Source organism: Phoxinus phoxinus (genome assembly GCF_949152265.1).
Source record: "Phoxinus phoxinus genome assembly, chromosome: 1".
Classification (NCBI taxonomy): domain Eukaryota; kingdom Metazoa; phylum Chordata; class Actinopteri; order Cypriniformes; family Leuciscidae; genus Phoxinus; species Phoxinus phoxinus.
In genome coordinates this window covers 11,500,273-11,513,641 of record NC_136876.1, presented here as the reverse complement: position 1 = coordinate 11,513,641, position 13,369 = coordinate 11,500,273, and the positions used below count along the sequence as shown (strand labels likewise).

General features: G+C 36.2%; 1 protein-coding gene across 2 annotated transcripts in view; it reads right to left on the bottom strand.

Annotated features, from left to right (window-relative positions):
• Positions 1–13,369, bottom strand: part of LOC307000842 (CCN family member 1) — a 249,198-nt gene that overhangs the window by 4,782 nt on the left and 231,047 nt on the right. The window contains exons 2-5 of one of the 2 annotated variants that reach the window (XM_079616754.1): positions 10,574–10,683; positions 7,664–7,877; positions 5,616–6,020; positions 2,753–2,931 (exon numbers count right to left, since the gene is read on the bottom strand). In XM_079616754.1, coding sequence (XP_079472880.1) covers positions 2,753–2,931; positions 5,616–6,020; positions 7,664–7,877; positions 10,574–10,630 — 855 coding nt within the window. In that variant the 5' untranslated portion in view covers positions 10,631–10,683. Of the gene's footprint in view, positions 1–2,752; positions 2,932–5,615; positions 6,021–7,663; positions 7,878–10,573; positions 10,851–13,369 lie in introns of those variants that run through there. The other variant, XM_079616755.1, reaches the window with a different exon arrangement.

Here is a 13,369-nt window from a genome sequence, read left to right as displayed (position 1 = left end):
CACTTTTCATAAATCAACATAAATGAAAAAAAACAAAAAAACATTATAATATTTTAACAAATATGAAACGCGCTTTTTTTAGTGGCTACAACAGTATAGTATGCCTACATAGCCTACTCTCTAGGCCTATTTGTACAAATTTCTGCACATTAATTTAATTCTGAATTTTGCACACACAAGTTGAAAGGCATTTGTTCAAAAAAAAGTTCACGGATAATTGTGCGTGCATTTATTAGCCTAATCATTATGATACTAAAATCCTAACAAATAGCTATGTACAAAAAACCAGATGAGCGCAATATGAACGGTTAAGCATTTTCCTCCCATAGAAAACCATTAGGCTATAAGAACGCTTAATGTGGCTTAATGCAGATTAGAATGTCCCCTTATTATGTCGAAATAACGAGATATCGATACTAGGCTACTGTGTCCACCGTGGTCTCCTTTTTGATCAGCGGAAACGATTTTTGCTTGTTTGGGATCTGACTGTCCAGCGTATTTGAAAAAGTTAAGCAAACTTTCCTGTCTTTTTGACATTTTTCCCCTGAGTGAAACATTTGAGGCTAACAGCAATCTCAACTCGTACAACAAGCGCGCAAGTCATGCGTCACGAACATTGAACACTACACAAACTTTAGTGACACAGGAGGTGCCGGATCCAATAAAAAAGGTTCCGGATCCAATGTCGGAGGTGCCGGAACATGTTCCGGCGTGTTCCGGCTCAAATTAAGCCCTGACTGCAGACCCCGCTTTAGTTTGAAAACTCCAGGGTTGCGTTTCATTGTAAACGGACCAAAACGAATAGCCTACTTTTGAAAATGAAGGCGTGGCTGCCCACATTACGCTACTGGAACACAGCAATAATACCAGCCACGACGACCATGTAAACAATAACATGGAGACAGAACTGCAAGCTTTGCTGAGAAAAATGCACTAGTGTAAACAGGTCATTAGCCTCTAGTAGTGCTCTGAAGTGCTAATAGAGATAGCATGGATTTATTGTGAGTTAAGTGTACTTAGATTATTTACTTTAGTGCTAAAGTACTGCTAATGTGACTTGTTGTATTGTGCTTCCTTCTAATACCAGATTCCTAATAATTTTCAAAGACAAGTAAGGCTTTTAAAAAATCCTCCAAAATAATCACGGAGAAGCATTTTTCTTACACTGGGAAAAGGTTGTAAGAGCAACATTTCCATAACTAGAAAATAAGTACTGCAGGGGCAACTAGAATCAAGACAGTAAACAACTATTGGGCTTCCTTTTCTACTTTGAGCTGCTGTTTATGATTTTGGTTTTGGTTTTCTCCCACAAGAAAGAGCCAAAGGCCAAATAATGATTGCATGGTTTAGATTTATGGATTTAATTTAATTAATGTTTTTAGTTGGTTAGTACAAGTTTTGTGTTGCTGTAGATGGTGGACCAAGATACACAGCAAAAAATTAATTTCTTTCTCAGTATTTTTCTCTTGGGTTCTAGTAAAAATATCTGAACATTCTCACACCAAGATACATTTACTTGAGAAGCAAAAATACTTAAAGCTGCAGTCCGTAGTTTTTCCTCTTTGTCGCCATCTCTGTTCTAAATCTGCAATTGCAGTTATTTGCGGAATTATCAACTTTACGTGAGTTGGTCCCCGGCACGGCACAGCGCGGATGAACACAATGTTTTGAGGAGAATGTGTGGCTGTCAGTCACCACGCCGGTGTGGATACTGTCATTCACAATCACAGATTCTACTTTTTGGAAGTATGACCAACATAATAATTTTCACCGGAAAATGTAATCTGAACAAGTAACATCCACTTTTGTTCTGACCAACTAAGGGGAAAAAAGCATTGCAGTAAATCGCGCTGATTAAATCTAACGATCGCTTATATCACATCAAACCGTGCAAATTATACTTTATTCTCAAATTGTTAATGTTAACAACATCAGCATTGCGCGAGTGCATTTAAAGCCCTTCCGATATTTATCCTTGTTGTCACATTGGGCCCGGTTGCAGTCTCTTTTTTTCTGTAGCCACTCCAAAGTCTTTCGCATTTTACAACGGGTGAATCTCCAGTTGTCACTGGTGATTGTTGGTTGAACCTTTCTGGATCAAAGTGCTGTGAGAAAAGGCTATAAATCTCCTCCTCCAACATCCTCACACGCAATATAGCCTACGAGCCGAGACTCCTTCTTTATGTGTACAGATGTGACGTAATGACACATGCTCGAATTTCCCACGGAAATCCACCAGTACCACTGGAATTAAAAACATTATTACCGTACAAGCTTACCGTTTTGAATCGAGCTAAGGCAAGCAGATAGTTTTGAACACTGGCTGGTTATGTAATTGCTCAAATTTATTTTGGATCATTTTTAACCCCAAAAAAGTTACGGACTGCAGCTTTAAGATATTATGTCTTGTTTTCTGAAAAAATTATAAAGTTCATGCTTAAAACTAGAAAATAAAAATGCGCCAATAGGGTCAGAAAAACAAAACAAAAAAAGTTAAGTGTGAAAAAAACTTTTTTTTTTTTTTAGAAAACGTAATTTTGCTTCTCGTGTAATTGTATCTTAATTTAAGAATTTTTAGATATTTGTTCTGAAAAACAAGACAACACACTTTTTTTTGCAGTGTAAACATTGTTCAGAAGCTGATTGGTCTTTGTGAAGCGATGAAGATTTCTTAAACTCTTTATGCCGAGATATACTGGTCTATTTAGCACGATCGTGTGGTAAATGTGCAGATACTTTCTGAGATCTTTACCTTTATAGGCACAGCCACAGAACTACAGGGACGAATGTTGCAGAGTCTGGTTTCCTTCAGTAGTTTGCACTGAGCGTTCTCGTTGGTGACCCGAGACGAGACGCCCATCCCACAGCTGCGGGAACAAGGTGTCCAGCTTGTCGTCTGAGCGACACATTGCCGTCCCGCTTGCTTCCACGCTAGGGAGAGAGAGAGAGAGAGAGAGAGGGTAAGTTAGTACACAGGCACCATTCACCCAACAGGGAACACTGACGCACAGAGAAAGTGATTAGGGAGCATGTGTGGGACTGGTTCACAAGGATCTACTGGCAAAGAAGCGGCGGGCTGCTAAACACAAACACTCACACAGAAGTGCATGCAGAAGAAACCGCCACAGCTCACATTGGGACTGATTGTTAATTGAACCGAAACCCACACAGGACACATTCTTGCACTCTGCTGCAATACTTTTAATTGTTGGTTTATGTAAACATATGCTAAGCAGACGTCTATGACGGCAGCAATACATCTCACATCCTGAGCCAGGGTTATTATATCAAAATAAATAAAATATATATGCAAAAAAACTTATTTAATTTTTCATTTAGATTAAATTGATGTATAAAATAACACCAATGGTAATAAAATAAAACTAAAACTGAAATAATATATGGAAAAACTATAGACAGGTAAAAAACAATAACTAATAAAAATGACAAAAACACATAATATTTAATTATTATGATTATAATTATAATTACTAAAACATTAAATAAAATTAATTCTAATTAAATTTAATTCTAATTGCAGAACGTTACAGAAGATAAATATGAACACCGTACAAAGCCAGAATCAAAGTTCTTGTTTTATTTTGTTAACATATTTGTGTTGAACGTTTGGGTAACACTTTATAATAACTGCACACTATTAATCATTAGTTAAGCATTAGTAAACTGTTAATTCATCATTTATAAAGCATTAATAGACAATAATAAGCAGTTTATAAATACAGTTAAAAATGCTTTATTCTTGATTTAAAAGCATATCTATAATGTGTTTAATAATTATATTTTCAAATGTTATTAATGATCAATTTATCATTTCTAAATTAAGTACTGCATTATTTACAAACCAGTTATTTAAGAGTTGTCAAGTGGTTCATAATATTACTTAGAAAGTGTATGTAAATGATTAATAAACTATTTAAATTCATACATCTTATTATTCAGACATTTAGTAATAGTTACTTAGTGTGTTAGTAAATGCTTTATTAACATGTATTTCTACTGTAATTCATGGTTAATTCAGGTAGTTATAAAGCATTTAGTAGTGGTGAGTTAACTATTTTTGTGAGCTCATCTAAAGTGAGGACTATTTATGCACTGTAAAGCATTTACAAAGGAGATTTAAAGGCTGTTAATATTTCTATGTTCTGTATCACTGTGTTGTGTTTGTGTCTTTCTTTCTGTTTAGAAGACAAATGAGCCTTTAAATCTCCTTTGTAAATGCTTTACAGTGCATAAATAGTCCTCACTTTAGATGAGCTCACAAAAATAGTTAACTCACCACTACTAAATGCTTTATAACTACCTGCATTTACTACATTTACTAATACTTTCTAAGTGATCTTATGAATCACTGACAACTCTTAAATAACTGGTTTGTAAATAATGCTATACTTCATTTAGAAATTACAAATAGATATGCTTATAAATCAAGAATAAAGCATTTGTAGCTGTATTTATAAACTGCTTTTTAATGTATATTAATGCTTTATAAATGATGAATTAACTGTTTACTAATGCTTAACTAATGATTAATAGCGTGCAGTTATTATAAAGTGTTACCAAAGTTTTTACAGAAGGGATTTTGGATTTCTCTTTTTATCACCCCACAAATAAGAAATGACTGTCAACAGACAGAAGAAAATACATTTTCACCATAATTTTAGGAATAAAATGTAATATAAATCGTTGTGAATGATATATGAACAAACCCCTCATTAAAACCCTTCAGAATATAGACAGGAATAAAACTGTAAAGTTTGGTGTGTGTACGTGCTTCTGAAGTGGTGGAAGAAACTCTCAAACTTTAAAGATATGTACTGTAATTGAAATCTACAGAACACAAATAGATAAAGTGGAGACAATACACACTTGAATGCATATTCTGGATGTTTTCGTTTCACTATAGTCTGAAAGAAGTTATGAAAGCAAAATAGCCCAAAATCTCAAAACTGACCAGTGCATGAAAAAACAAACAATGATTTTGCCTGTAGCGTCACTCTTAACAGATCGGCCTCTTAAATATGCATGCATTTACATGCTGGTCCACACTGTTGTATGCTTCTTTGGTGCAAGTCAAGCATGATTTTGACATGCAAATGGTGGACATTTGTGACCCTGGACCACAAAACAATTTTCACAATATTCAATAATATAAAAAAAACAAAAAAAAAAAACATCATAAAGCTGAATAAATAGGCTTTCCATTTATGTAGCCTATGGTTTGTTAGGATAGGACAATATTTGGCCGAAATGCAACTATTTGAAAATCTGGAATCTGAGGGTGCAAAAAAATCGAAACATTGAGAAAAATCGCATTTAAAGTTGTCCATTTACGTTCGCGATTTTGCGGCATTCACTCACTAAAATAATTGTTTTATATATTTACGGTAGAAATCTACAAAATACCTTTACTTTTACTTAATATCCTAATGATTTTTGGCATTAAAGAAAAATGTATCATTTTGACCCATACAATTATTTGACCCTTACCCGTGAAACTTGTGACTGAGTTTTGTGGTCCAGGGTCACAAATGTTGACCAAGGAAACTATTGCTAGTTACAAAACTTGTGGACACAGAACAGAAGAGCGCCCTCACCTGGCAGGTGTTTTCGACTGCGTGGTTTATCCCACTTGTGCTCCACCTCTGTGAGCTCGTTGCTCAGGGAGTCTTTGGGCTTGTAGGGGTACGGCTTGGGCCGGGGCTTCTTGAAGGCGTGCAGGTCAGGGAACAGGTATGGGGGCGGCCGTGGGCGTCTGAACACGGGCGGCAGGACCGAGGACTGGCCGTGACAGTCCACGCTGAGGCAGCACTGGCCCGGGATTTTGACCAGCCGAGGTGCGGGACAGGACGGCGACGCCAGGGGAATATCTGTGGGGCAAAGAGGCACGCAGCCCACCGCCCCGTCGATACAGGTGCACTGGTGTTTGCAGCCGGCGTGGAAGTTCTCTCCGTTTTGATACATCCGGCCGTTATATTCACAAGAGCGACCTTCCAGTTTTGCTGAAAGACGGGAAAGGAAAGTAGTTACAATTACATTCAATCTCTCCAAAAACAAGAAGCATTATTAGTTATAATGTAACTGATGTTGACAATTTACACTTTATTATAAAGTCCTACCATTATTAGTACACTGCAAAAATTAATTTCTTTCTTGGGTTACACTTTATTTTAAGGTGTCATTGTTACAGTGTAATTACATATTTAAGTACTGAGTAATATTAAGCAACTACATGAACTTACTGTAGGGTTAGGGTAGGATTAGGATTTGGTTGAGGGTTAGTTGCATGTAATTAATCATAATTTACTGATATTACTATGGTAAGTACATGAAACATATGTAACAAGGACACTGTAAAATAATGTCTCACCCTTTCTTGTTTTCCAGTACAAATATGTCAACTTTCTTTAACTGAGATACATTTACTTGAGGTGTAAATGACAAGATATTAAGGGCCATATTTACTAAACCGAGACAATTAGCGTGAGAGCTTAATCCCATAAAAGCGCCGATGGGAGTGGAAAGTTCAGCGTGTGATCTACTCAAATTGAAGAACACGGATGCAACCGGATTGCTTCCATACTAACCAACACGATCTACCAAGATTAGCGTCTGGTTTAAGACGTGCTTTTTTTTGCGGCGGTAAATAATGCCACAGAAACCAGTAAATTGACTAGCGCAAACCTTAGTAATTCACCTTGCGTGATTCATTTAAATATTCTCCTCCCATAAATTTGCTGTCTGAAAGGGAAACTCCTACAAATTCATGTGCAATAAGGTCAGCTAAAGAGAATTGTGTCCACACCTTTTCATCACTAGTTTTTCACTGCGTGTCAGCAGTTTTTTAACGGCAAAAGAGGGTTTGCGCTGGCCAAAAGCTGTTAGTAAATCTGGTCTTGTTTTCGGAAAAAAGAATATCACAATTGAGTTTTTTTGCTTAAAACAAGAAAGAATATCTACAAATGGAGGCGGAAGAATGATAAAAGGGAATGTTGCCCTTAAGTTTGCATAACCAAGAATCAAGAAACATTAAAAATACTGGACATTTTGAACATTCAGAAACATTCAGAAATAGCGGTGTTGTTTTTGCATAACTTAATGGGAACATAAGCAAAACATTCTTAGGGCATATGTGTGTTAGCTGGAGTTTTGCGTGTTGTTTTCCAGTCAAAATATCGAAACGTCCTTAAGATCAACTGGCATGTGTTTTGACCTCCTAGGGTTCAAGCTTGAGTTATTTGAGTTATTATCCAGAAAGGACAGCGAGGGGTTAAACAGAGATTGACACTCTATCCTCTGCTTTTATGAGAGAGGCTCTATGTTTAGGTCGAGAGGAATTTTGACTTGTTTACAATGTCGTCGAGCGTCAGATAGTTTTGGGTGTGCTGAGACGCCCCCCCAAACCCCCCTTTAGTCCAACTCAAATACCTGCCTTAATATAGCAACTACCCAGAGCACAAAATATCCTCTGTATGTGAGGAAATGAATGTGCATGTCTTAATAAAGATAAAACCTGAAGCAGAGGGCGGCCAAACTACACCAGTCCTCTATGTGACCCCAATTACAATTACATTATTCAAAAATTTGTCCAGAAATCAAATATTGTTTTGTGTGTGTTTGTGTGTGTGTTGATTTGTTGACTGACCCCGGCAGATTCCGTGGAGACTGGCCACATCGTTGCCATAGTTACAGTGCAAGCCCTTGTGATGGTCGCAGGGTCTGTGGTCGTGGCAGTCGTCGTTCAGCTGAGCGGCACACACCGTACAGCAGCCGCAGCCGTCGGGCACCGCGCTCACACCCGGCGGGCACGCGGCACGCTCACCCGGACACCGGCACACCTTAGGACACCTCGCACAAACCTGCACACACACACACACACAGGGGCTTCAGATTGAGCTTGGTGCAAACCTCTGCATACATCTAATGGTTGTTCTTATAACTTTACTTTAAAAAATACATTAAAATAATTGTGGTTAATCTGGTTTGGTGAAAATTAATTGGCACAAAACTTCTGCATGGTTGGTTCTTATAACTTTACTTTTTTTTTTTTACTTTTTTTTCAAATACATGAATATAATTGTGGTTAATCTGAATTAAAAGCATCAGGATGGCTGACAGCTAGAAATGAAATCGCCTCTCGTAAAGTTAAGATGCCTGTTCATTTAAATGTAGAAAACGTTTGATTTCTTATAAATTTGGATTAGCGTATGTCACAATGTATGATAATGCAAACTTTTATAAATTGTAATTAATTTGCATAAGCATATGTTGTAATACAAAATGTATTTAAATATATAATGTATTATTGATGCTAACACGAATAAAAATCAATTTAAATTAGTGCTGTCAAATCGATTAATCGCGGTTATTCAAATCTAACAAAAGTTTGTAAATATATAGTGTTTATATATATATATATATATATATAAACATATATACACACATACACACAACCATATACACTATGTATATATATATATATATATATATACAGACCTTTATGTTAGATGCGATTCATAGCGATTAATCACGATTAATCGATCTGACAGCACTAATTTGAATGCATACTTTATTTGCATTAGCATATATTGTGATATAACTGACAGCTATAATCGCTTCTCATAAATTGAATCGGGCTAAAAGGAGTCTTACCCTGTCTGAATATAGCTATAAAATGTTTGAGTTCTCAAAAAATTTTTTTAATGCATTAGTGCAAATTGATTTCACTTTATTTTAATAAAAAAAATATACCTTATTAATTAAAAAAAAAAAGTATTTAAAAATATATAAATAATCTAGTTTTCATTAGCATATTTAAAATGTATGATTTGTATATCTTGAAATATTCGAATGAAAATGTATTTAAGTGTATAATTAGTTATTAGCATACATTGTGATATGGCGGGCTGCTAGAAATTGGATCGGCTCTCGTAAAGTCAAGGTGAAACCGGTTCAAAGCAGTGTTTCCCTGTCCGGGATCCACGTCATTCCGAAGGGTTTTTCCACTGAAGCCAATTTCCATTGGATCACTTCCTAAAGCGCTGCACCTGTTTCCCCGGCATCCCGATGGCTCTGTGAAATACCCAGCCGAGTCCTCTGAGAACGCCCGGCATCTTAAAAGCAGAGGAGGAGATGAGCTCTTGAGTCACTCGAGACCCGTGTGCGGATCTGAGATCAAAGCATGAGTCGGGCCGGTCCTGGAGCCGGGGTTCATGGAGCGGGATGTGGGGCTGGGTTGTTGTGCTTGGGTTATTTTGAGCCTGTGCTGGTGTATTTCTGATCCACAGGAGCCACGAGGATGGGTCGACTCTCTCAGGTGTGCAGATCTCGGTCTCATTAACAGGGCCAGAACTAATGACCTGGGTGTCATCGCAATGATTTTCTGCTTTTATCTGTGACTGTGTTGTAATGATATCGAATTTGAATGTGATTTTATGATTATTTTGTGGATTATTTTGTATTCTGTGGTCAACTGTTGTTGTATTAATATGTGCTTTATACATAAATTGAACATTGAACATCGTGCTGCTTTCATACTCCAGACAGATCGTAGGCAACAGCTCCAGCCTCAAACACACACGACTACACCAATCCAAGCCCAGATGTTTCCGAATTATGATGGATCACAGACTGTGTCTTCAGTGGGACTCTTAAACTTAATTATTTTGCACTAAAATGGGCTAAAGAAATAAAGAAATGACAAGGGAACTAAATATATATATCAATCTATAAATTGATAGTAAATGACATTTTAAATATTATTAATCTTATTATACTGGCGTATTGTGTGAGTATTAATGTTGTAATATAAAATATTGTGTGAATTGTTTGTATATGTAGGCTATATATATATATATATATATATATATAAAACAAACAATATTCGCACAATATTGTTGAAATGCCGGTATAATAATAAAACAATAGGCTATATATATATATATATATATTTTATTTTATTTATTTTTTTTTATTTTTTTTGCTGTCAAATCGATTAATTGCATCTAACATAAAAGTTTGTTTATATAATATGTGTAAATATATATATAAATATATATATATATATATATATATATATATATATTATTTGTGTGTGTGTGTGTGTGTACATATGCAAACATATGTGGGTGTAAGTACACACACATAATATAAACAAAAACTTTTATGTTAGATGCGATTAATCGATATATGATCATGCAAATTGATCAAGTTATATGTTTGTATATATATATATATATATGTGTGTGTGTGTGTGTGTGTGTGTGAATATGTATATAACACACACACACACAAACATTTCTTGATCAATTTGCATGATCATATATCGATTAATCGCATCTAACACACACACACACACACATTTATATATTCTATGTTTTATATATAGGCTAGCCTATGTATATCCTATATAGGCTATATATATATATATATATATATATATATATATATATATATATATATAATATATATATATTTGCTTTATTTTATAATGTTTTTGATGAAATTAACTGTTTGATGAAATTAACACTGTTTACATTAAACTCTTGTGACTTACCGACGTGCAGATGATCAGTCCAAACACCAACAGACACATTAAATCCCTCATCTTCATAATAAACCATTCAATGTCCACGGAGCATGTAGTGAAACTGTAACCGAAATAAATAAATAAAGCAGGTCAACTCTCACAGACGAGCGTTATTAATCCAGACAGGCGCGTTTATTCCAGCACGATACAGTGAGTCGAGCACACAAGTTTCTACCACTTGTTTTCATACGGCAGTGAGTCTTTATACGGCTGTGCTGTGATATCATCGCAGTCCCGCCCTCTCGGCCAATCAGAACGCGGCTGTGCGGATACGTTCATAAACGGGCGTGGCTTAGCCATTCGGGCGGGTTGTGGGCGTGGCCAGCGATGAATGCAGTCATTCATAAAAACTACTCCATTCCAGAGAAGAGCTGCTGTCTGCTGTTTATTGACTTAAGTTTTAATAAAAATATTATGGATGCTTTAAAGTCTCTTTCACACGCACAGCTCTGTCCGCTGTGTGCAAGGCAAGATAAATATACTCAGCTGTGTGATGTTTGCAGCATTAATAGAGCAGATTTCCTGCATGAGAAGACTGATGGAGAGATGGATCAGATGAATAATTAAACAGAAGTCACAGTACTTCGCCTCCTCACGGTCACTTCATTTTTCTATGTTTTTGTGAGTTTTATCAATTTTCAATTTGACTTTAAAAGTACTTGGATGATTGAGAGTGTGTTTACATACAATATTGCCAAAGCAGTATGCACAAAACATGTCTCAAGACAAATATGCACAATATAACAATAACAAAGAACAATAAACATTAAAATATATTGCTATAATGAAAAAATTTTAAATAAGAGTATATATGTTTCTTTCTCTTGGATTGTCATGAGGACAATATTCCCTGCTGATGTTGTCCACAGATACTTGGACTAGAATTTATAAATATACATTTGAATAGAAAAAAACGCAGTAGGGTTGATATTTGAGTGTATTTGAGATATTTCAGGTCAGGAGGTGTTTTGAGTCGTTTCCTCAGGAGTGGAGAAGCTCAGCATGACCAACACATCTGCACATGGAGAGAGAGAGAGAGAGATGGATGGAGTGATGTGGAAAAAGGTGTGGGTGGAGGAATGTGAGGACCAGATCAAACAGACGACGCTCAAAAACACGTCCGTGGAAGAGAGAGAGAGAGAGAGAGAGAGAGAGAGAGAGAGAGAGAGAGAGAGAGAGGTTGAGAACCGGAGGGAAAGACTGAGCAAATGTACAAACACAGAGCGACAGAAAGAAAGACATTCATACTTTTGAAGGTCATTAACGGGAAAGAAAGTGTCAGAAATGGGTATAGTCATCACATTAACACATCAAACAGAACCCAAAATTATTTTACTATCTGATGTCATTGATACTTACGCAATATATACTTAATGTGGAGAGACATGTTTGGCAACAATTTACAATAAGGTTCATTAACATTAGTTAACTAGGCACACTCCACTTTTTTTGGACATAGGCTCATTTTTCATCTCCCCTAGAGTTAACCAGTTGAGTTTGACCGGTTTCAAATCCACTCAGCCGATCTCCGGGTCTGGCGGTAGCACTTTTAGCATTAGCTTAGCATAGATCATTGAATCTGATTAGACCGTTAGCATCTCTCTCACAAAAATGACCAAAGAGTTTAAAATTTTTTCCTATTTAAAACTGGACTCTTCTGTAGTTACATTGTGTAGTTATCAAAGGTTGTATTTGTTAACATTAGCTATAATGCACTGTGAACATGAACAAACAATGAACAGCTGTATTTTTATTAACTATAATATTAACAAAGATTAATAAATGTATTGCTCATTGTTAGTTCATTTTAGTTAATACATTAACTAATGTTAACTATGAACCTTATTGTAAAGTGTAACCACATATTTATATGTATACAGTACTTTATGTGCAAATCTATACACAAGATATATATTAACTTATTAATTTTTCTTAAATGACATGATAATTCTAATTTGTCTTGATCTTTTGATGTATGATGTCTTCATTAAAACATCCTGCAAGTTATAGTTTAAAATGTCCTCCTCATTATAAACAAAGCATTTATTTAATCAAACTGCAAAAACAGCTCGTTTTGATATTGTGGGATCTGTGATGTCACACTGGCAAAAACATTTGCATATGCCCGCCTCCAGAGCAAGACATCAACCAATAGTTATGCATCATAAAAACACTCTAGGCCCCGCCCACTGGTGTTCGTTGCTTAACGCTGATGTTATGTTATATATGTTAGTTCGGAGCATTTTACTTTGTTAGCGAGACACGGTGTAATGGAGAGTCAGTGTGAAATTAAATATCCACATCCTATCACAACTCAAGAAGCCAAATATTGTTGTTAAAATGAAGAGGGTTCAGCTGAAAAGGGTTTATTTTGGAGGTTGTGTGAAACGCTTTGTGGACCGTGTTGCTCCACACCAGCAGAGACGGGCAAAGAGAGAGAGAGAGAGAGAGAGAGAGAGAGAGAGAGAGAGAGAGAGAGAGAGAGAGAGAGAGAGAGAGAGAGAGAGAGAGAGAGAGAGAGAGAGAGAGAGAGAGAGAATTTTAGTCTCTGAGGTTATTTTTAACCCAGAACAGGAACTGCTGTGTTGACTCCCTAAACACACACACTCACACACCTGACAGCGCCGGAAACACCCTAACACACACACACACACACACACACACACACACACACACACACACACACACAATAATGATTATTATTGCGACTCCCTTCAGGGGTCAATGCCAAAAAATACGAAGATCTGAGAAGATAAAGAAACC